Source organism: Leucoraja erinacea, chromosome 19 (assembly GCF_028641065.1).
Source record: "Leucoraja erinacea ecotype New England chromosome 19, Leri_hhj_1, whole genome shotgun sequence".
Lineage (NCBI taxonomy): Eukaryota > Metazoa > Chordata > Chondrichthyes > Rajiformes > Rajidae > Leucoraja > Leucoraja erinaceus.
Window position 1 is genome coordinate 12757804 of NC_073395.1, and position 23295 is coordinate 12781098.

A 23295-nucleotide genomic window follows, 5' to 3' on the forward strand; every position below is an offset into this window, starting at 1 on the left:
GACTCCCTCGCTAGTGGAAACAGTTTCTCCCTCACAACTTAACTTGGCTGTGAATAACTCTGGGACCTTACCACTCATATGTCTCAGGATTCTCAGGAACCAGAATTCCTGCCATGGTTTGTCTTATCTAAATGCTAAGCCCTGTATTTACCTGAATTAATCTCCAACTACCATTCCTCTGCCCATTTGATCAAGATCCCCCAGTATTCTTATATTACAATCACAACATTACGATTATACCACTGTACCTTGTTCCTTGGACCTCCTTTGAAGCACTGCCTCAAAAAGCCTCCCACAGCATCAAGGACCCACACCACCCTGGCCATGCTCTCATTTCACTCCTGCCATCAAGAAGAAGATAGGATCCTATTCCTTGAAACCAAACTCCAGGTGTAGGAGCCTGAAAACTGTAATGTCCAGGTTCAGGAACAGCTTCTTCTCAACAAAAATCCGGCTTATTGAACACCACAAACACCAACTAAACGTTGAACTTCAAACTATCTTAGTTGCACTAGGGACTTTTGGCTTTTGTTTTGATTTTTTAATTTATTGAACTTTTTTTAGTTTGTGTTATTGTACTTTCTATGACTACTGCCTTTACAGACCTGTTGTACTGCTGCAAGTAAGAATTTCGTTGTTCGATTTTGATGCGGATGACAATTAAACACTCTTGACTTTTGACATATCTCCTATTTCACCTGAACCCTATGTCCTAGATGAATATAGATGCTCCACACTGGGAAAAAGATTTGGGCCACCTACCTTAACTATGCCCCTTTTGACTTTATAAACTTCTATAGTTAACTCCGCAGCTTCCAGTCCTCCAGTGAGACCAACCTCACCTTGCCCACTCTTCCCTAGTATCTAAAGCCCTCCATTCCTGGTGACATCCTGCTGAATATCCCATTACCACATCCTCTCCACAATATGATGACCAGAACGGCACACAATATTCTCAGTCTGGCCTTAGCAATGCCGTGCACAGCTGCAATGTGATGCGCCGACTCTTAGACTCAATACCACTGAAGGAAGAGACGCGGTGAACTCACTGCCCGCCTTGCCGCCGAGGGAGGTGATGCTGAGTCGCCGGGCGACGGTGGGAGATCGCAGCTGCGGCGGGGTGCGGCACTGCTTGCTCAGGTCCTCCTCCACCACCGGGGTGATGACCTCACCCACCAGGATCCTCTCCAAACTGCCGTCGTCCACTCCCTTCCCCAGCCACCGGCCGCACGGGAACCTGCGACAACGCGGGAGATCACAGGCCGTTAGGTGACATCATCGGGGCCGGTGGGGGAAGGGGTGGGGGTAGGGTCTGTCTCTAAATACATTGCGTTGTTGGTTCATCAATGATTCCCTGCAGGTCCCAATGCCCCAGCATAAGACATGTGATAGGAGCAGAATAAGGCCATTCGGCCCATCAATACTCTCTGCCATTCAATCATGGCTGATCTATCTTTCCCTCCCAACCCCATTCTCCTGCCTTCTCCCCATAACTATTGACACCCGTACTAATCACGAACCCAGCAATCTTTGCTTTAAAAATACCTTGTGAAGACCTCTACAGTCGTCTGTGGGAATGAATTCCATAAATTCACCAGCCTCTGGCTAAAGGCAATTCCTTCTCATCTCCTTTTCAAAGATACGTCCTTTTACTCTGAGGCTCTCTGGTCCTTGACTCTCCCACTAGTGGAAACATCCCCTCCCCACCCAATCACCATTATTCCGTAGGTTTTAATGGGATCTCCCCTCATTCTCTTAAACTCCAGCGAGTGCAGGCCCAGAGTCTTCAACGCTGGTCATTTGTTATTTAATCCAATCAGCCCTGGATTATTCTCCCATTTTTGAATCTAAAGGTAGCTCCATTTATCCTGAAGCAATGTCTCTACAGTTAACATCCATCTTCTCTGTTGCATTATGAAGAATATCTTCATATTCATATCAATTCGTATCAAGAATTTATTCTGCTTTTCCCCCCATAGACATTATCTGACCCATCCTGTGTAATATCCTGTGGTTTATTTCCTAGAGTCAAGCTGATCTCGTCTGAGATTGTAGACGGCCAGTGAGCTAGGCTTGCTGAGCGAAGGTGTTTTCCATAGGCTTGTTAAATCCTTACCTGTAGGTGTGTCCTGTGATCTCATTCCTGACCATCACGCAATCCACCAGCCACTTGGCTAAAAGCCCTGAGTTGTCATGTCCAATCTGAACGGTTGTCAGCTTGCCCAGGTTCTGGCACTGGAAGTATAAGGAGGAGATTAGTTATCCCCACTGCTGCAAGGGCAACATGCTATCCAGGACTCCCTCCACTCCACTCCACTCTCAAATCATCCACCACCAGGTTTTCCTCTCGAAGGACATTCTCAACCTAAACAATCAACCATGCGTCAACTGCAATGAGACTCTGGCAGAGCCTGAACTCAGTGGAAGTGAAGATTTGAGAAATCAAATCCCATTGAACATGACCAACATGGGGAGAGTTGATGGGAGTGTAGGAGAATAAAGTAAGATCTGTATGGGCTGCCGTTTGATTCAATACAGATTTGGTGAGCAAGGAGCCCGTTTCCATTATGTATTATTCTGAGAATTACAAAAACTGTGAAGAAAGTTCATACATTGTACCACAAACATATTCAGTTATTTAATGAGCAAACCTAATTTATTGCAAAGGGCTAAAATCTACAAAGCCACAGAGATTTTCCATTGGAGAGCAGGTCACGGCTTATTGCATCCAATGTGGCTCTCCATCAGAACGGTCCAAAATGGCTCCTATCGCCCTCTATCTGCATTATCCTCTGATACAAAAAGTTCATCAAGAGGATGAGAATAATCAAAATAGTAATCGGCGAAATCCAACTTGGTCAAAATAGTTTTCAGTTCTATTTGGAGAAGTTGCAACTGAAAATAATGGGGTCTTGAAAGCCCCCACGTTGAAGGAAGGATATTCCATTAATTTGGGTCTAAAGACGATGATTTCAACATTAGATGGTGTTGGCCCAGACTGGTGCCTTCTGCCGAGGGTGACCCATGGAGGAAATACTTTAGACTTTAGAGTTTAGAGATACAGCACAGAAACAGGCCCTTCGGCCCACCGAGTTCATGCCGCCCAGCGATCCCCGTACACTAACACTATCCTACACACTGGGGACAATTAACAATTTTAAAGAAGCCAATTAACTTACAATCCTGTATGTCTTTGCAGTGTGGGAGGAAAACAGAGAATCCGGAGAAAACCCACGCAGGTCATGGCAAGAACATACAAACTCCGCACGACTAGCAGATTAATTGCACTGGACGATGAAGGGGAAATGGAGGGGCCCTTAAGGAATTTTGGGGCACGATTTCAGGAATAGGAAGGAATTTGAACGAGTGAAATTTTTAAACCGGTGCAAAGATCGTTTTGTGTGGGAAGTGTAACTGAAGCCACCAACCTCAAAGGTCATCTCCAAGAGGTTCTTGGGGACTTGCATCACTCCAGTGCCACCCAGCTCACCCGACACACTGATCCAAGGATTGGAAGTGGTGATGGAGTTACTCAGCTTTTTGATGGGGATGATCACCGCTCTGTATGGGATCACTGTGGGAAGTAAGAAGAGGTGAGATAAATCTCTGTTAAACCAAATGTAATTCTTACCTTCCCATTCCCCAATCCCTACCTCACACTTCTACGTGAAGCTGCTCTTGTGCATTAGACTTAATGGGTGGCAATTCCCTGACTCATAATGTGTTTAAGTTGCACTTATGGAGTCATATGGCAAGGAAACAGACCCTTCGGCCCAACTTGCCCATGCTAACCAAGATACCCCATCTATGCTCATCCCACCTGCCTGCATTTCACCCATATCCCTCTAAACGTGTCTTATCCATCTACCCGACCAAATGTCTTTGAAATGTTGTTATAGTTTCTGCCTCAACTACATCCTCTGGCAGTTCATTCCATATACCCACAACCCTCAGTGTGGAAAAAGTTGCCTCAGATTCCTATTAAATCTTTCCCCTCTCACCTTAAACGTCTGAAGAAGGGTTTTGGCCCAAAACGTTGCCTATTTCCTTCGCTCCATAGATGCTGCTGCACCCGTTGAGTTTCTCCAGCATTTTTGTGTACCTTAAACCTATGTCCTCTGGTTCTTGATTCCCCTATTCTGGGTATCGATTCTGTCTATTCCTCTGTTCATATACACATCTAGAAGATCACCCCTCATCCTCCTGTACTCCAAAGAATAGTCCTAGCCTTCTCAACCTCTCCCAATAGTTCAGGCCCTCAAGTCCTGGCATCCTTGGCCTTGGAGACCTTTGAACTCTCTTTAATTAGTGTTTACTGTATCTTGCACTAAACGTCATTCCCTTTATCCTGTATCTGTACACTGTGGACAACTTGGTTGTAATCATGTGTAGTCTTTTCATTGACTGGATAGCACGCAACAAAAAGCTTTTCACTGGACCTCAGTGCACGGGACAATAATAAACTAAACATCCATTTGTTTGGTTGAAAAGTAATTCACCAAATTCAACTCAGAACTTATGTTGATTCAGATACACTGCTGTACTGTTCTATGTTCTATAATGGAGGGATAGGGGTTATGTGCAGGTGGATAAGAGTTGGTCTTGGCATCACGTCAGGCACAGACATTGTGGGCTGAAGGGCCTGTTCCTGTGCTGCGCTTTTCTACATTCTATCTACATGGTATTGACTTACTGATGGTCGTGAACACACTGGTAAAGCAGAAGTAGTCCACGGCATTGAGCGACAACAGGTGATAAAGGAATTGTTCCTTCTCCTCTTCGCAACGTAGGAAGGCATAACGCTTGTACAGCTTCCTGTAAACAGAGGAACCCAACACCAGGTGAATAATTAACATCTCTGAATGCAGGTCAATTCTAACACCAAGAACTTTTCTTTTGAAACAGAGAGCCTCCACGTGCAGTTGAATGGCCTGAAGTGATTCCACAGAACATCGTCCATGAAATTTGACAGTCAGCATGCATTGGGAGAGGGGACCAATATTTCAGTCAAAGAGATTTGGTGAAAGAGTCAAACAAAATGGAAATAAGCCCTTTGGCCCACCATGTCCACCTAGACCAACATGGGTGAATACAGGCAAGGTTTTTTTTTGATAAGCAGATAGTTCGATAAAGGCCGGGGATGGAGTCAGGTGTAAATCCAAAAGCTACGAAGAGTTGCGAATTGTTAAGCTGCCACTAGGGAAAGTTACAGTGGTCAATTTACCGACCATTTTCACCTAATGAACCATTTTCAAGGAGATAATCCTTGTTGTAACTTGAGGAATATCTGCATAATTTTGAACATATTGGGGAAGTTCTCGCTGTTATGGGCAAAGATTCATCCTCTAATGAACGTCACCAAAACAAGAACCTAATTATTTCTCCATTGCTAATTATAGCAGCTGGTATAAGTGTTTTTGGCCTTCCATCACAATGATGTGATGGATGTTTATGTAAATTATGTTGTGTTGTTGTGTCTTGGGTCTATTTGTTTGTAATGTATGGCTGCAGAAACGGCATTTCGTTTGGACCTCAAGGGGTCCAAATGACAATTAAATGTATCTTGTATCTTGTATCTTGTATCTTGGTCTGTTGCTTCATTTCCATAGATTACGTGTGACTACAGTTCAAAAAGTACTCCAGGGACTATAAAGTGAGATTACCAAAGAACGGGAAAGGAACTAAAGAAATTCACGCCTTTGGTGTAATAAAACCCCATGTCTCACATGACTTTTATAGAATTCTACATCTTTTTCCCCCCAAAATAAACCATATTCAGAATAAAACATACATACAAAACAAAACCTCAGCAAAAACTCTTCAGACATTCACAGCATCTATACATTCAATAGGACGGCACAATGGTGCAGCAGTAGAGTTGCCGATTTACAGCGCCAGAGACCCGGGTTCTATCCTAACTATGGGTGTTGTCTGTACGGAGTCTGTACGTTCTCCCCGTGACAGTGTGGGTTTTCCCCGGATGCTCCGGTTTCCTCTCACACTCCAAAGATGTTCAGGTTTGTAGGTCAATTGGTTTTGGTAATGATTGTAAATTGCCCCTAGTGTGTAGGTTAGTGCTAGTGCAACAGGGATCGCTAGTCGGCGCGGACTCAGTGGGCTGAAGCGCCTGTTTCTGTGCTGTAACTCTAAACAAAACTAGTGTCGTAACTAGTGTCAAACTAGTTTGCAGCTATCTTTAAACAAAACACCCTTGCTACTCATGTGGCCCCCCTGGGGTGATACAGGTATCAGGGACCATTCCCTAATGAACATCTCACTGTGTACAAAGGAACTGCAGATGCTGGTTTATATTGAAGGTATTGAAGGAAAGTGCTGGATTAATGCAGCATGTCAGGCAGCATCTCTGAAGAAAAAGGATGCGTGACGATTTGGGTCGGGTGAAGAAAGGTCCCGATCCGATACGTCACCCATCATTTTTTCTGCAGAGATGCTGCCTGACCCACTGAGTTACTCCAGCATTTTGTGTCTAGCTTCGGACATCCCACTGTGCTGGGAGGCCAACAAGTTTCATTGAAATCAATCCCTTAAAACTTGTCCCCGGACTCAGAAGAGGACTGAGTGCTCTCCACCATTGTTCTGCTCTACTGCAGCTGGCTCTCCCCTTAACCCCCTACCCCCCCCCCCCCCTCCCCCCACTTATTTATTTAATTACTTACTTATTTACTGTTATTAGTGACCCCTTATTTTGCTTTTTTTTTCTCTTTAGTACTTTTTGTCTTGTTTATCTTACCATGTTTGTGTGGATGTGTACGTATGTGAGTGTTGTTTGTCCCCGTTTGGTTCCGACCTGATTCGGGTGGGTTGAAGGTGGGTAAGGGTAAAGGCTTTGAGGGTCGCTTACATACTGTTGCACAATTATGCCTTGACTGTCACTGTCTGTTATCATAGTATGTATGCAAATTGTGGTGAAATTCAAGTAAAAAAATTATTTAAATAAAACTTACTTGATAAGACTTTGGTTGAACATCAGTTGCTTAAGCTGTTGGGAGAGCACCTTTTTTTCCAGAGAGAGCCGTATCCACGCCCGGGCTCGACCCACGTCTGTTTTAATCTCACTCATTTGCTGGACATGTCTGAAAGATCACGTCATATCAGCATTTGTAAATACATTATTTCTGCCTCCTGCCTCATTTACAACTATTGGGGGTGTTACGGGGGGGGGGTCCTCTATACTCCACAATTTGAGATTTGTAATAGAATCACATGTAGTTCAAGTGCACATTGTCAGATTTTAATAAAGGCCATTCTTATACATTTTACAGCCACATCATGCGGCTAGCCAGTGGTTTGCATCTTGGCAAGCCTAAGGTTTGGCCCATGACTCTAACAGTTTTATTCATGTTTCTCAGTCTTATAATGGCTTCTTTGACTTTCATTGGCATAACTTTGGTCCTCATGTTGATAAACAGCAATAAAAGTTTCCAAAGGTGACGGGAAGACTGGAGGAAAGACTAGGTGCTGAGAGCTCTCTTATACCTGCATTAAGGAGGCAATTAAACACACCTGAGCAATTACAAACACCTGTGAAGCCATATGTCCCAAACATTAGGGTGCCCTGAAATGAGGGGACTATGTATAAACACAGCTGTAATTTCTACATGGTGAAACCAAAATGTATAAAAATGGCTTAAGAATGAACTGCAGATGCTGGAAAATCAAAGGTAGCTGGAGAAACTCAGCGGGTTTCTCCAGCACTTTGGTTGAACGTTCTCCAGCAACGTTTCGGGCCAAAACCCCTCTTCAGACTGAAGAAGGGTTTCGGCCCGAAACATTGCCTATTTCCTTGGCTCCATAGATGCTGCTGCACCCGCTGAGTTTCTCCAGCACTTTTGTCTACCTTGCATAAAAATGGCAGTTAATAAAATCTGACAAAGTGCACATGTGATTTTTTTTCTATTTCAAATCCCAAATTGTGGAGTACAGAGGCAAATAAATAAATTATGGGTCTTTGCCCCAAACATTATTGAGGCCACTGTAATATGGCGGGTTCGAATCCCGCCCAGGTTTTGTTGTCTGGACCTCCAGTGTTGTCAGACGTGCTGTTTTCTAGACAGAGCTTTAAATGGTAAATCTGTCCTCTCAGGCAGATACAAAGATCCCCAAGCGCTACTCAAGGGTGAACGGGGCAGCTCTCTTGTCAATATTTATCCTCGAATAACCGCACTGAAACATTAGTGCCTTTCTGTGTGCAAGTACTTCCCCCGATTGTAATTCACCTTGGAGCACGCTGATGACAGGAGAGATTCTATATAAATGCAAATCTTTCCTTCATTAACAGATGGCGAAGTAGCACAAGTTGAATTATTGACATGAAATTGTCTGTGTGCCGATTATTAGCAAAGGCTTTTGGGGTTTAATGACCACTGTCCATTTGAATCGAGCCGTATTAATAACAATCAGCTTGGTCTTTATGTTGCAGGCTGTCTCTTTACAATGGTCTAGCAGTGTAAAATAAAACAAACAGTTGATATCAAAGGCAATACAAGTGACAACTAGCAACATCTGGGGAAGGTTGGGTGGGGGAAGAGCAGATTCTGAATGTTTGTTGCAGACTTCCTTGAGGCACTGCCTCATGAAGGAAAAGCACAAAAATAAATAGCAGAAAACAGCAAACGGAATTGCAAGCATGATGACTGGAATGAAGATGATATAATTATCAGGAAGATTGATCAGGCTAGGACCCTTCCCTCTGGAGAGGAGGTTTCAAAATAATTGCCAAATGGTTTGCTGAGTCAGGCGTAGGTGTGTTTTCAGGTGGAGGGGAGTATAGATCATGATTGGAAACTATTAGTGATAAATTCTGGAGAAAATCCCTTCCTCAGGGAATCTGGAAACTAGTGTCGCAGAATGATTGAGGGAATATCATGGATAGATTTAAGAGGAAACTGGATACGTATACAAGTGCGAAGGGAATAAAATGATTCATCATATTGATGTCATGTAGGGTTGTGAAGTATTCGCGAGGAGTAGGGACAACAATTCAGTCTAATGCCAAAGAGGCGTTTCCAGTGCTGTGCCCTCTGTTTCATTCTTCTTTACTGAACACAGTTACTGATCAGAACATAAAAATATGCCAAGTTACAGTTTTACTTTGAAACTTACCGAATTGTGAAAGGCCTGGATAGAGTGGATGTGGAAAGGATGTTTCCACGAGTGGGACAGTCTAGGACCAGAGGCCGTAGCCTCAGAATTAAAGGACGTACCTTTAGAAAGGAGATGAGGAATTTGTTTAAGAAGGAATTGCAAATGCTGGAAAATTGAAGGTAGACAGAAGTGCTGGAGAAACTCAGCAGGTGAGGCAGCATCTATGGAGCGAAGGAAATAGGCAACGTTTCGGGCCGAAACCCTTCTTCAGACAGGAATTTCTTTAGTCAGAGGGTGGTTAATCTGTGGAATTCATTGCCTCAGAAGGCTGTGGATGTCAAGTCAATGGATATTTTTAAGGAGGAGATTGATAGTAAGGATGTCAGGGGTTATAGGGAGAAGCCAGGGGAATGGGATTGAGGGAAAAGGTAGATCAACCATGATTAAATAGTGTAGTCGGCGATGAGCCGAATGGCCTAATTCTGCTTGTACAACTAATGAACTTACAATTCCAACATAGTTATTAAATTATTTCTGGTGCATACATGTCTGTGTGTGGGCACGTTTGCATATATGTTTGTCTGTACACACAAACACACAAAATGATAAAATGCATTATCTTAGTGTGTAGACCCACAGTTACACGGTACCTCATGTCATGGATGAGGGAAACCTTGAGGGATGGCAAGATCAGTCCCGACTCCGACTTCCGCCGTTCCGGTCCAATTCCAACTGTGGGAACAGTGGGAAAAGCAGAAGGAAGCGAGGTGATGAGAGACCAGACACAGTGAGAGACATCACCAATTGTACAGAATTTGTCAGATAAATTGCTTCCTGGTATATTGCAATAAAGACTTTAGCAAACAGCCATAGAGAATTAAGAGGGAGATTGAAATTTAAATTTAGGTACATTATTGACACATGTACCGAGGTACAGTGAAAAGCTTTGTTTTGCATGCTATAATCTGGAGAGGGTCCAGAGGAGGTTAGTAAATTAGTAGAGAAAGCATTTATTTCGAGAAGCAATGCAAAAACAGGGATGTAAACTCAATGCCTAGCCTGCATTTGGGATATTGTTTCGAGAGTAGCCATTCGGCTCTTATGCACCGCCATTCAAATGACAGGGATGTAATGCTGCCTTCTCTCCATATGATCCCCTTAGCCACAAGGGTCTAACTCCCTCTTAAATATTGGAATACCCTCTGTGTTCCAGAGATTCACCACCTGTGTGAAAAAATATCTGAGGAAGGATGTGCTGGCTCTGCAGAGGGTCCTGAGGAGGTTTACAAGGGTGATCCCAGGAATGAGTAGGTTAACATATGATGAGCGTTTGATGGCACTGGGCTCATATTCACTGGATTGTAGAAGAATGAGGGGGGGCCTCATTGAAATGTACAGAATAGTGAAAGACTTGGATAGAGTGGATGTGGATGTGGAGAGGATACTTTCACTAGTGGGAGAGTCTAGGACTAACCTCATATTAAACATTTTTTTGGGGGGAAGGAGATGAGGAGGAATTTCGTTAGTCAAAGGGTGGTGAATCTGTGGAATTCTTTGCCACAGATGGCTGTGGAGGCAAAGTCAGTGGATATATTCAAGGCAGATAGGTAGATTTTTGATTAGTACAGGTGTCGAGGTTATGGGGAGACGGCAGGAGAATGGGGTTAGGAGGAAGAGATGGATCAGCCACGTTTGAATGGCGAAGCAGACTTGATGGGCCGAATGGCCTCATTCTACTCCTATCACTTACGATCATCAGATAACACTACATAAATACAAGCTAGCCAAACTCAAGGACAATAGGTAGAGTGAAGGGAAAGATGCAGAGTGCAGAATATAGTTCTCATCATTACAGCACAACAGTTCCAGAGACAAAGTCCAATGTCCACCGTGAGGTGGAGCTGAATCTGACTATTCCCTAGCTTCCGGATGGACTGGTCTGAAGCCCGATAACAGAGGGGAAGAGGGTGTTCCTGAATCTGGTAGTGCACGCTTTCAAGCTTCTGTATCTTCAAGTCGATAGGAGCTGGGAGAAAGGGGAGTGACCGGGATGGGGACAGTTTCAGCTTTAGGTTGTCAACGTTCCAGGATTGTTCCCGGGTCTCCAGGAATTGAGGACTCCGCACCTGGGCTGGAGAGGGCAGTCGAGGGGAGGAGGCCCTGTGATGAAGCCTCCAGGATGTATTCCACTGCCAACAGCAACGTGGTGCCATGATTTTGGGGTTTGAAGCCCAGGCCAACGTTCTCTGGGCAATGGAGTGGGGTGGCCGCAGTGTTGTGTCGGGCTGTGCATGAAGCAACTTGACTGATGGACTGTGTCGGTCGATCACTAAACATCAGTCCCACTCCACCCTCAGACAAGGGATGAGGAAGCACCAGTGCGTTGCAAGCCCCATGTTCAAGGGAGTAAAGAGAAGGTTCTCCAGACTGATTCCTGGGATGTCAGGACTTTCATATGATGAAAGACTGGATAGACTCAGCTTGTACTCGCTAGAATTTAGAAGATTGAGGGGGGATCTTAAAGAAACTTACAAAATTCTTAAGGGGTTAGACTGGCTAGATGCAGGAAGATTGTTCCCAATGTTGGGGAAGTCCAGAACAAGGGATCACAGTTTAAGGATAAGGGGGAAATCTTCTAGGACCGAGATGAGGAAAACATTTTTCACACAGAGAGTGGTGAATCTCTGGAATTCTCTGCCACAGAAGGTAGTTGAGGCCAGTTCATTGGCTATATTTAAGAGGGAGTTAGATGTGGTCCTTGTGGCTAAAGGGATCAGGGGGTATGGAGAGAAGGCAGGTACAGGATACCGAGTTGGATGATCAGCCATGATCATATTGAATGGTGGTGCAGGCTCGAAGGGCCGAATGGCCTACTCCTGCACCTATTTTCTAAGTTTCTATGTTTCTCATAAAGAGGCCACATTCGCCAGATGTCAACCCTTTAATTATTCATACATCGCATCCAAAACGTATTTTTCCGAACTTCCAATTTGCATTTGAATGAATCAATACTGGCTGCCCCCCTGGGGTTACCCATTCCATAGCCTGGCAATCCATTCTCTGAAATCATCTTTCCGCTGATCATTTGAATTTCCCCTCTGCTTCTTTGGATTGACTGGACTGTGCAAAATGAAAACACAAATGGACGTGGCTGTGTCATCTCATCGGTGAGGCTACTAAAAACGGGAATGATATCGCTGTTTTTTTCAAAGCATCTATATAATTGCTTCTCATCTCTCCAGCTCCTCAATCATCGTGTCCCTTTTGTGTCCGTTCTAAAGCAGCAATATCCTCTTTGTCCCGTGGGAGCCAGAATTGCGCAGCTTTCTAAGAGCGATGCTTCAGCAATTTAATCAGAGGCAAATTGCTTCACCATCTCTGCTCAATGCTGGCTGCCAGCACACCCTGGCTTTGCTTGTTGCTGCCAAGCATTGCTGTGAGGTTTAATCTAGGATTGTCCTCTCCCTGGTACCATCTCCTTTGGTTATTGTCCCCTCCCCCCCTTTCACTAGATATTGTTAAGCACCAGCCGCATCTTACAGACAGAGACCTGCTCACCTGGGATGTCCAGAATAGCTTCCCGCTTCTCCTCACACTCCTGATAGTGTACCAGGTGGGACCAGAGTGCAGACTTCCCCTGAGTTGATAATACAAAAGAACAAGCTCTGAACAAACAAAACAACGTTCAGCAGGTCAAGCAGCGTCCGTGGAAGCAATAGGCGTGCGTGGAAGTTTCAGGTCACGTTTCAGGTTAGGGATGGCACAGTGGTGTAGCAGTAGAGTTGCTGCCTCACAGCTCAGAGGCCTGAGTTCGATCCCGACTACTGGTACTGTCTGTACGGAGTATGCACGTTCTCCCTGTGGCTGCGTGGGTTTGCTCCGGGTGCCCTGGCTTGCTCCCACATGCCAAAGACATAGTGGTTTGTAGGTTAATTGCCTTCTGTAAAAAATGATAACATCGTCCCTAGTATGTAGGATAGTGCTAGTGTGATTGCTGGTCGACGCAAACTTGGTGGGCTGGAGGGCCTGTTTCCACACTGCATCTCTAAAATCTATAGTGATGACTAAAGACCTTGCAAGAGGACTAAGAGGTATGGGGGAAGGCTGGCAGTATATAATGCAGGTGCTGACGAAGTGCCTCTGGTAATGTGTTTAGGTATGGGGCAGGAACAGAAGAGCAACAAAAACTATAATGTTTAGTGTCGAGTGGAAGAATTGTCATAGGAAGAGGGAAACTGCTTCAAAGTTCACCCTTTATTTTGCACAAAGGGTGGTGGGTGTATGGAATGAGCTGCTGGAGGAGATAGCTTCCTCAAACTCAACAGCGATAAAACAGAATTCCTCCTCATAGGCTCCAAATCCACACTCAGCAAAATCAATAACCCCACTCTCACCATCGACGGCACCACTGTCTCCCCATCTCCCCAGGCCCGCAACCTTGGCGTGATCTTTGATTCCACCCTCTCCCTTGAGCCTCACATCCGCCATGCCATATCGTTAAAACCTCCTTCTTTCGTCTCCGCAACATCGCCAAACTCAAACCCTCTCTCACACCTCCCGCTGCTGAAAGACTCATCCATGCCTTCATCTCCTCCCGACTGGACTACTGCAACTCACTTCTCCTTGGCATCAGCTCCACCTACATCAACCGACTCCAACTGGTCCAGAACGCAGCCGCCCAACTCATCACCCACACCAAATCCTGGCATCACATCACTCCAGTCCTCAACCAACTTCACTGGCTTCCCATCTCCCACCGGATCACCTACAAAATCCTGGTACTCACCTACAAAGCCCTTCACCATCTGGCCCCCCCCATATCTCACTGACCTCCTCTCCCCCTACCAACCCTCACGGTCCCTCAGATCCACATCAGCGGTCTCCTCTCCATCCACAAGTCCAACCTCCGCAGTTTTGGGGACAGAGCCTTCTCCAGGGCAGCTCCCAGGCTCTGGAACTTCCTCCCCCAACTGATCCGCAATTCCGTGTCCCTCACCATCTTCCAGTCCCGCCTCAAGACCCATCTCTTCACCTCTGCCTATCCTTAGCCCCACGTCCCCCTCCCTTTTCATCTGTGCATTAATTGCCTCATACTGTGTTTTGAATTGAATTCTGTCTTTACTTTGTGTACTAGTCATGTCTCTACTATTTATTTCATTCCGCTTACATGTTTTTCCTCTACTTGCTAAATTTTTGTAAGGTGTCCTTGAGACTCTTGAAAGGCGCCCATAAATAACATTTATTATTATTATTATTATAGCTGAGGCAGGTATTATCGCAATGTTTAAGAAACATTTAGATGGGTATATGGGTAGAGGTTTAGAGGGAAATGGGCCAAACGCATGCCGATGGGACTAGTGTAGATGGGGCATGTTGGCCAGCGTGGGCAAGTTGGGCCGAAGCTCCAAGTTCCACGCTTCATAACTCTATGACTTTAAGCGAAGAGATTTGCAGTAGGGCAGTAGCGGTTCCCCATGGACAGTGCTGGGTCTACACTCAGATGGTCTTGCATGGGGCAGTGTAATCTGTGCAGAGGCAGAGCCCCCTTTGAAGAACGTACCTGTTTGATGAGCAGCCCATGACTCCAGATTCTCTCCAGCAGGTCACACAAGCTCGCTATCAATGTGTTCTCCTCCAGGCCAGTGATGTTGGCCTCTCCGTGCCCCAGTTCCACTGCCTCGTGACCCATCTTTTCCACCAGCATTCGCTTGGTCTGCAACGGAGCATTCGCCAATGAATTCAAACCATCCAGTCACCTTCCCAAAACAACTACGGTCAATTACATAACGCACACGCTGGTGCAGCCGCTCCCTCACAGCGCCACAGACCCGGGCTCGATCGTGACCTTGGTTGCTGCCCATGTGGAGTTTGCATGTTCTCCATGTGACTAAGTGGGTTTCCTCCAGGTGCTCCGGTTTCCACCCGCATCCCAAAGACAACCAGGGTTTGCAGGTTAATTGGCCACTGTAAATTGCCCCTTTGTGTGTAGGGAGTGGATGAGAAAGTGGGATAACATAGAACTAGCATGAGCAGCGAATCGGCATGGACTCGGTGGGTCGAAGGGCCTAATTTATATCTACGTTATCATTGATTATATTCAGGAGCCCATGAGGTCCTCAGGATTTTAGCCACTTCTGTACATTGTTATCTAAATCATCCTACTCCTTCACATTACCCAGGTTCTCACCATTCAGTGAAATATTGGCATTCAGTACAGTTGCGGGAGGATACAGCTGGTGACACACATCACCCTTTGTACCCCATTTCCTATTCAACTCGATCCCGGCTACGGGTGCTGTCTGTACGGAGTTTGCACGTTCTCCCCGTGACCGTGTGGGTTTTCTCCGAGATCTTTGGTTTCCTCCCACACTCGAAAGACGTGCAGATTTGTAGGTTAATTGGCTTGGTATAAATATAAATTGTCACTAGTGTGTGTAGTGTAGTGTTAATGTGCGGGGATCGCTGGTCGGTGTGGACTCAGTGGGCTGAAGGGGCCTATTTCCGTCATGTATCTCTAAACTAAATTATTCTGACCATCTGCTCCCCATTCCTGTTGTCAATCTCCAGCCATCACATTCCCTCAGCTGAAGGTACTTTTTGCCCCATAAATCCAAATCCAAATATGTTAGTTGTTGGCCATCTCCAAATGGGGTCTCATAACCTTGGTTTAACCTCCAGTGCAGCACTAAAAACCTCCCAGGTCTCAGTGAACAGAGTTCCCGGCAGGGACCACAGGCAAACTGATTAAGTCCCCAGCTCCCTAAGAGCTTTGACATCAGTTGAAGACAACAACCCAGTTAATCAGAGGGCAAGGAAACTATTCCCTGATTGATGTCATATACATCAATGATGTGGATGATGGTGTGGTAAATTGGATTAGTAAGTATACAGATGATACTAAGATAGGTGGTGTTGTGGATAAGTAGATTTTCAAAGTCTAGAGAGAGATTTAGGCCATTTTGAAGAGTGGGCTGAAAGATGGCAGATGGAGTTTAATGCTGATAAGTGTGAGGTGCTACATCTTGGCAGGACAAATCAAAATAGGACATACATGGTAAATGGTAGCGAATTGAGGAATGCAGTTGAACAGAAGGATCTAGGAATAACTGTGCATAGTTCCCTGGAGATGGAATCTCATGTAGATAGGGTGGTAAATAAAGCTTTTGGTGTGCTGGCCTTTATAAATCAGAAGCATTGAGTATAGAAGTTGGGATGTAATGTTAAAATTGTGCAAGGCATTGGTGAGACCAATTCTGGAGTATGGTCGCCAAATTATAGGAAAGATGTCAACAAAATAGAGAGAGTACAGAGGAGATTTACTAGAATGTTGCCTAAGTTACAGAGAAAGGTTGAACAAGATAGGTCTTTATTCTTTGGAGCGCAGAAGGTTAAGGGGGGACTTGATAGAGATCTTTCAAATTATGAGAGGGGATAGACAGAGTTGATGTGGATAAGCTTTTCCCATTGAGAGATGATTCAAACAAGAGGACATGATTTTTTGAATCAAGGGACAAAAGTTTAGGGGCAACATGAGGGGGAACCTCTCTACTCAGAGAGTGGTAGCCATGTGGAATGAGCTTCCAGTGGAAGTGGTGGAGGCAGGTTCATTTTTATCATTTAAAAATAAATTGGATAGGTATATGGACGGGAAAGGAATGGAGGGTTATGGTCTGAGTGCAGGTAGATGGGACTAGGTGAGAGTAAATGTTCGGCATGGACTTGTAGGGCCGAGATGGCCTGTTTCCGTGCTGTGATTGTTATATGGATATATCACATTCTCCTATGGGGCAGCATGGTGGCGCTTCAGAATTGCTGCCTTACAGCGCTAGAGGCCAAGTACGATCCTGACTACGGGTGCTGTCTGTACATTGTTTGTACATTCTCCCCGTGACCGTGTGGGTTTTCCCTGGGTGCTCCGCTTTCCTCCCACACTCGAAAGACGTACAAGTTTGTAGGGCAGACACACAAAGCTGGAGTAACTCAGTGGGACAGGCGGCATCTCTGGAGAGAAGGAACGGGTGATGTTTCAACTCAAAATGCCAGGGTATGAAGAAGGGTCTCGACCCGAAACGTCTCCCATTCCTTCTCTCCAGAGATGCTGCCTGTCCTGCTGAGATACTCCAGCTTTTTGTGTCTATCCTTGGTTTAAACCAACATCTGCAGTTCCTTCTTACACAGGTTTGTAGGGTAATCAATTCAATTCAATTCAATTTTAATTGTCATTGTCAGTGTACAGTACAGAGACAACGAAATGCATTTAGCATCTCCCTGGAAGAGTGACATAGCAAACGATTTGAATAAATAATAATAAGTGTCCGGGGGGGGGGGTGGTGATTGGCAGTCACCGAGGTACGTTGTTGAGTAGAGTGACAGCCGCCGGAAAGAAGCTGTTCCTCGACCTGCTGGTTCGGCAACGGAGAGACCTGTAGCGCCTCCCGGATCGTAGGAGGGTAAACAGTCCATGGTTGGGGTGAGAGCAGTCCTTGGCGATGCTGAGCGTCCTCCGCAGACAGCGCTTGCTTTGGACTTCGGCTTCAATAAGTATAGTAAATTGTCCCCAGTGTGTGTAGTGTGTCCTAGTGTAACGGAGATCGCTGGTCAGCACAGACTCGGTGCGTCGAAGGGCCTGTTTCCGTGCTGTATCTCTATACTACACTAAACCACTTTGATCCGTGTCCAAGTAGGAAAAATCATTGCAAGCTGGTTACCTTAATGCGACATTCTTTGAGCAGTCCTTCCACGAACTTCCAGTTAGTTTGTGCAATGACAGCGGGGGATAGGTCGGAGAGTTTCGGTTGCCGTAAGCTTTTTCCTAAGCTCCGGGCCTCTTGCATGTATTTCTGTAAATCAGGGCACATACATTTAGGGCCACCTTTCCCAAGCATCTGATGGACCTCTGTGAAATGGCACTCAGAGTGGCGGGATGCAAACACATTTGGGGAGGCCAGTGTAGTTAGAATATAGAACAGTACAACACAAGACCAGGCCCTTCGGCCCACACTGTCTGTGCTGAACATGATGCCAAGACCATCATTTATCTACCTGCACATAACCCATATCCCTCCATTCCCTGCATATCCATATGCCTATCGAAAAGTCTTTTAAATGCCACTATTGTATCTGCTTCAACCATCACCCCCCACCAGCATGTTCCAGGTAGCTACCCCTCACTGTGTACAAAGCTCGCCCCGCTCATCTCCTTTAAACTTTTCATCTCTCACCTTAAACCTATGCCCTCTAGTATTTGAATTTTCCATCCTGGGGAAAAAATGGTTATGACTGTCTATCCTATCTCTATCTCTCAGAATTTTTAATACAATAACTATTTTACATGTAGTTAGTGGTGCAAATTACCAGTTGATCCATTTACTAGTCCCATACACAGGGAGGTTTCTGATGTGGGTATGTCATGCTCCTGGAGATAGACACAAAATGCTGGTGTAACTCAATGGGTCAGGTAACATCTCTGGAGAAAAGGAATAGGTGACATTTTGGGTCGTGACCTTCAGACAGGGTCTAGACCTGAAACGTTACTATTCCTTCTCTCAGGAAATGCTGTCTGACCCGCTGACATACTCCAGCTTTTTGTGTCTATCTTCGGTTTAAACCAGCATCTGTAGTTCCTTCCCACACATGTTGTCATGCACATGGGGTTGACAACTGTTGGGTTATTTTTTTATTCGCTGCTACTTTCCATCTCACCTACTTCCCAATGACAATGCTATTGTTCCTATTTCATGGATACTGTAATCCCTAATGCTCATCCCAACCTTTCTTCCTTGTTCCTCAAATGTTACTCGCTCTTTCCTTCCACTTGAGATATATCGCATTAGTCATGGTTTGGCCAGGGGACTCGTCATTTCCTACACAAAATGTTGGGCAGTTTCACACCAGCTCCAAGTGATTATCTCGCAAAAACCCAGATATCGGTGATAACTGGTGCAAATTTGGAAAAAAAAAGCACTTCAATATGGCGAGCGGGGTTAAAAGGAACTTTGTGTTGGCGGAGTGGATGAGAAAGTGAGATTGTGTCGAACTTGTGTGAACTGGTCGTCAATGGTCAGCATGGACTCGGTGGGCCGAAGGGACTGTTTCCATGCTGCATCTCTCACCTAAGCTAAACTAAATCTACACAAACGTCTTGTTTTACCTAAAGAGAGGGGACTGGGACATTGAAAATGGTGAAAGGGTTTGACAGATGCAGAGAAAACTTTTCTTTTTACAAAGGAATCACAGTGTGAACGGGGCACTGTCATCTTAAAGTTAGAGCGAACCAACTCAAGAGTGGAGTCGGGAAGAGTTTTCCATTCATTTGGTGGTAACTTGGGATTTGCTTCCCATAAACTGCGTGCTGGCTGAAGCAGAATGTACCTATCAAGGCTGAGATCGATAGATTTACGATACTTCGACAGATCAAGGGGTATGAAGATACCATGGAGTCGGGTTAACTGCAGATCAACCATGATGTAGGTTCACAATCTACTTCCATTCATAATGTTACTATGGATACTGGGCCTAGAGTGCAAGAAAGAGAGTTTCCACCCTTCACTTCGGTGAAGAAAAACACATTCTGAAAAAGTACGGAGGGCTTTGGAGAAATGTTAAGGGAGGTTTCTACCCTATCTGGAAGAGTTGGAGAACACTTTCACTTTAGTTCTGTGGTGCAAGCCCTATTTCAGTGAGCTAAGCAGACTGACCGTGTAAACAAAAGCTGTGAAGGATTAGAGCATCACACAGCGTCCGAGCGCAACGTACCAGCGAGCACTCGGAGGAGGATTTTTTGGGAGGTCGTACGGCGAGGGGCGAACCCTGGTCCCATTCCCAGAAGGCCATGGAGTTGTGGTGGAGGAAGAGGTGCCCCTCCACTGGCTAAAGGCGAGCGGTGGCGAGGGCCCAGAGGGGAACCGATCGCAAAGCGAGAGAGCGCAGGAGAAAGGAAAACACAAAACGTGAGAGAGGAGCAACAACAAAAAAAAAAAAAACAAAAGAGAACTCGTCGAGAACAACAAACAATCAAAGTCTCTGAGCAACATGGACTTATTCTGCTGAAAGTTACTGTGGGGACCAGCTTAGCGGTGGAATTGCTGCCTTACAGCGCCAGAGACCCGGGTTTGATCCTGACTAAGGGTGTAATGTACGCCTGTCGGAGATTGTACTTCTCACTGTAATCGCGTGGGTTTTCTCCGGGTGCTCCGGTTTCCTCCCACACTCCAAAGACGTACAGGTTTGTAGGCTGGTTGGCAGCGTACCCTGCGGGCCGAGAGCCTGTTTCCACACTGTATCTATTGTCTATCTCTGAAATCTAAAGAGTAACATCAAGAGTAGAGTGGAGAAACTAGCAATTATGGGATGCATTTGTACAGGACTATGAGGAACAGGAGCCCAGTCTCTGCTCGGGTGAACTGCCCAGCCCGAACCTCACCAACCTGTTGAGGCATGCTCCATTAATGTAAACCTGAATATGTCCTTAATCTAATACTAATGAGGTCAATTAGCATCGTAGTGTGAAGCTCATGACCACTGAGAATTGAATGGGGCCATTTAAAGTCATTTCGCAATTTGCTAATCACAGAACCAACCCATTAACAGTCACTGATGAAATTATTTCTCCAACCCAACAACCAGCGTCATGGAAAGGTTTAATCACACAGAGGGAAAAAAGAAAGATGTTGTGCTGAGGGATGGAGACAGCTCCTGAGATAAGTCCCATCACAAGTTCACACGTTATAGGAGCAGAATTAGGCCATTCGGCCCATTAAGTCTACTCCGCCATCCAATCATGGTTGATCTCTGCCTTATAATCCCATTTTCCTGCCTTCTCCCCATAACCCTCAACACCCAATGATCGATTGCTTTCTGAACTGCAGACTTATCCAGACTGTAGCGACCAGTGTCTCCTACACTCTGCAGGATGCGGGCGTGTGAATATGTTGATGCACTCAGCGGTGAAGTGATTACCAGCGGCTGATCTGCCATTCACCTGGTCCCGGAATTAACTCTGAAAATAGGTCACAAAGTGCTGGAGTAACTCAGCGGGAGAACAACCCTGGAGAACAAGATTTGGTGACGTTTCAGTTCGGGACCTTTCTACAGACAGGGCGGCCCAGTGGCGCAGCGGTAGAGTTGCTGCCTTACAGTGCCAGAGACCCGGGTTCGATCCTGACTGACGGTACTTGTCTGTACAGAGTTTGTATGTTCTCCCCGTGACCTGTGTGGGTTTCCTCTGAAATCTTAGGTTTACTCTCACACTTTAAAAGCGTACAGGTTTGAAGGTTAATTGGCTTGGTATAAAAGTAAAATTGTTCCTAGTGTGTGTAGGGTAGTGTTAGTGTACGGGGATCGCTGGTCAGTGCATACTCTGTGGGCCGAAGGGCCTGTTTCCGCGCTGTATCTCTAAACAAAATTAAACTAAGCTGATTGTAGATGGGGGGGGGGGGGGGGTGAAATTAAGTTGGAAGAGAGAAGGGGGGAGCGGGGTTAAAGCTGGAAGAGAGGAGGGGCAGGACAAGGTGTGGCAGGTCATAGGTGAACACAGGCAAGGTGGGGTTTTGAAAGGCTGATGGTTGGAAAAAGGCCAGAGGTGAAAGGTATGAAAGTAAACAGGTAACATAAATTGTACTGCGTTCATATGGATTGCACAAACACAGCCAGAGCAATGCATTCATTTCTGGACACCATCTTCAAGAAGGTTAATCAGTTGTGCAGGTCGTACCTGAAGATTAATCTGAATGATACTGTCCTAAATGGGTTTATCGTGAATTGTGTTTTATTTGATTTATTTCTTCATTCCAGCATTTGTTGTCCATTCCGAAGTGTCCCAGAACTAAGGAGCCAGTTAAGAATGAATCACGTTAGTGGGGCTGGAGTAACATAGCTGTTTGAGTGGGTAAAGACTGTAGCTTTCCTTCTCGGAAGGAAGATAGAGAGCCAGACAGGTTTTTACAACAATCCATCTGCTCCATGCTTTTTTAATTCCACAGTTTTACTTAATAACTTCCGCTTGAAGTCGAATCTGTTGGGGTAGGGTCTGAACTGGTGCCTTTTCATCAATGGTCCAGATTTTTGTGATATATATAGCAATGTAACCTCTTTATCCTTGAGTATAGAAGGAAGAGGCTCACATAGAAGACTGTGATTCATCGGAATTTCCTACTCAAGAGGGCAGTGTAGGCTCATTTGTTGCGTATACACAAGACCAAGATGGATGGATAGCTTTTTAAATATCAAGGCAATTAAGGGTTCTGGGTTAGTGGTAAGAGAATGGCAATGAGGTATGAATGAATGAACACTTTATTGCCACATGTGACAAGTCACAGTGATATTCTTTGTTTTGCTACCCAAGGTACGCAAAGATTCGCTACATAAAGGGCGTAGTCCCAGTATCCCGTGCCAGGTCTTCCTTTTTTCTCCCCTCCTCCTCCTCCCTCCCGCTGGTTCTCCCTAAGCCGGGTCATCCTTTATTCTTCCATGATAGCCATGATTGTAGAGAATGGCTGAATGGCCCACTATTGCTTTTTTTTCTTATGTTCTTAATTTATCTTGAATGGCAACAGTTATAACTATCAGACAGCGAGAAAGATGGAGGGTTTTATGAATGGAACAGTCAAAGTGACCATGGTTGGTGGTAGGCGCAGGTTGTAAACGGTTATGGGTAGAGGACTTGGGATGGCCCCTGTACCTCTTTCAGGTCGTTGTCCAGTGCCAGGTGCTCCGAATGTTGCCGTAGACGATCCTTCCTTCGCTGCGCTGTGGCGCCTCGGTTCGCCCATCGGCTGCGGGTGTTGGGACAGATGAAGAGACAGTTTTAATGCTTGGGTAACAGCGTCAACCAAGAAGAGCATCGGCTCAGATCTTTTCACACTGAAAACATCAGCCGCAATTGATATGATAGCCTTTCCTCCATACAAGTGGAACGAATCACGAGCTTGATGGACCACTCTCCACTTGCCTGGATGAGTGCGGCTCCAGCAAATGTCAAGAACTCCGGCACCATCCCAGGCAAAGCAACCCATATAACTGGTACCCCATCCACCCCACCACACTAAACATTCGTTCCTTCCACCAACAGTGCACGGTCTGCAGGGTATACCACCCCAAAAAAAATGTTGGGCAGTTACTCACCAAAGTTACTCCGACACTAACTCCCAAATCTATGATCTCTCTCACCAAGAAGGAGAGGGGCAGGAAGCA

The 23295-nt window shown here is 45.5% G+C and overlaps 1 protein-coding gene across 5 annotated transcripts in view; it reads right to left on the reverse strand.

Moving 5' to 3' along the window:
- The window catches only part of dennd5b (DENN/MADD domain containing 5B), a 164939-nt gene that overhangs the window by 13522 nt on the left and 128122 nt on the right, over positions 1-23295 (reverse strand). For 4 of the 5 annotated variants that reach the window (XM_055650326.1, XM_055650327.1, XM_055650325.1 and 1 more), the window contains 10 exons: positions 22784-22877; positions 17814-17945; positions 14666-14818; positions 12664-12742; positions 9756-9837; positions 6966-7094; positions 4694-4815; positions 3429-3574; positions 2117-2235; positions 1050-1237 (listed from right to left, as the gene is read on the reverse strand). In XM_055650326.1, the coding sequence (XP_055506301.1) occupies positions 1050-1237; positions 2117-2235; positions 3429-3574; positions 4694-4815; positions 6966-7094; positions 9756-9837; positions 12664-12742; positions 14666-14818; positions 17814-17945; positions 22784-22877 (1244 nt within the window). Of the gene's footprint in view, positions 1-1049; positions 1238-2116; positions 2236-3428; positions 3575-4693; positions 4816-6965; positions 7095-9755; positions 9838-12663; positions 12743-14665; positions 14819-17813; positions 17946-19860; positions 19975-22783; positions 22878-23295 lie in introns of all 5 variants that reach the window. The other variant, XM_055650329.1, reaches the window with a different exon arrangement.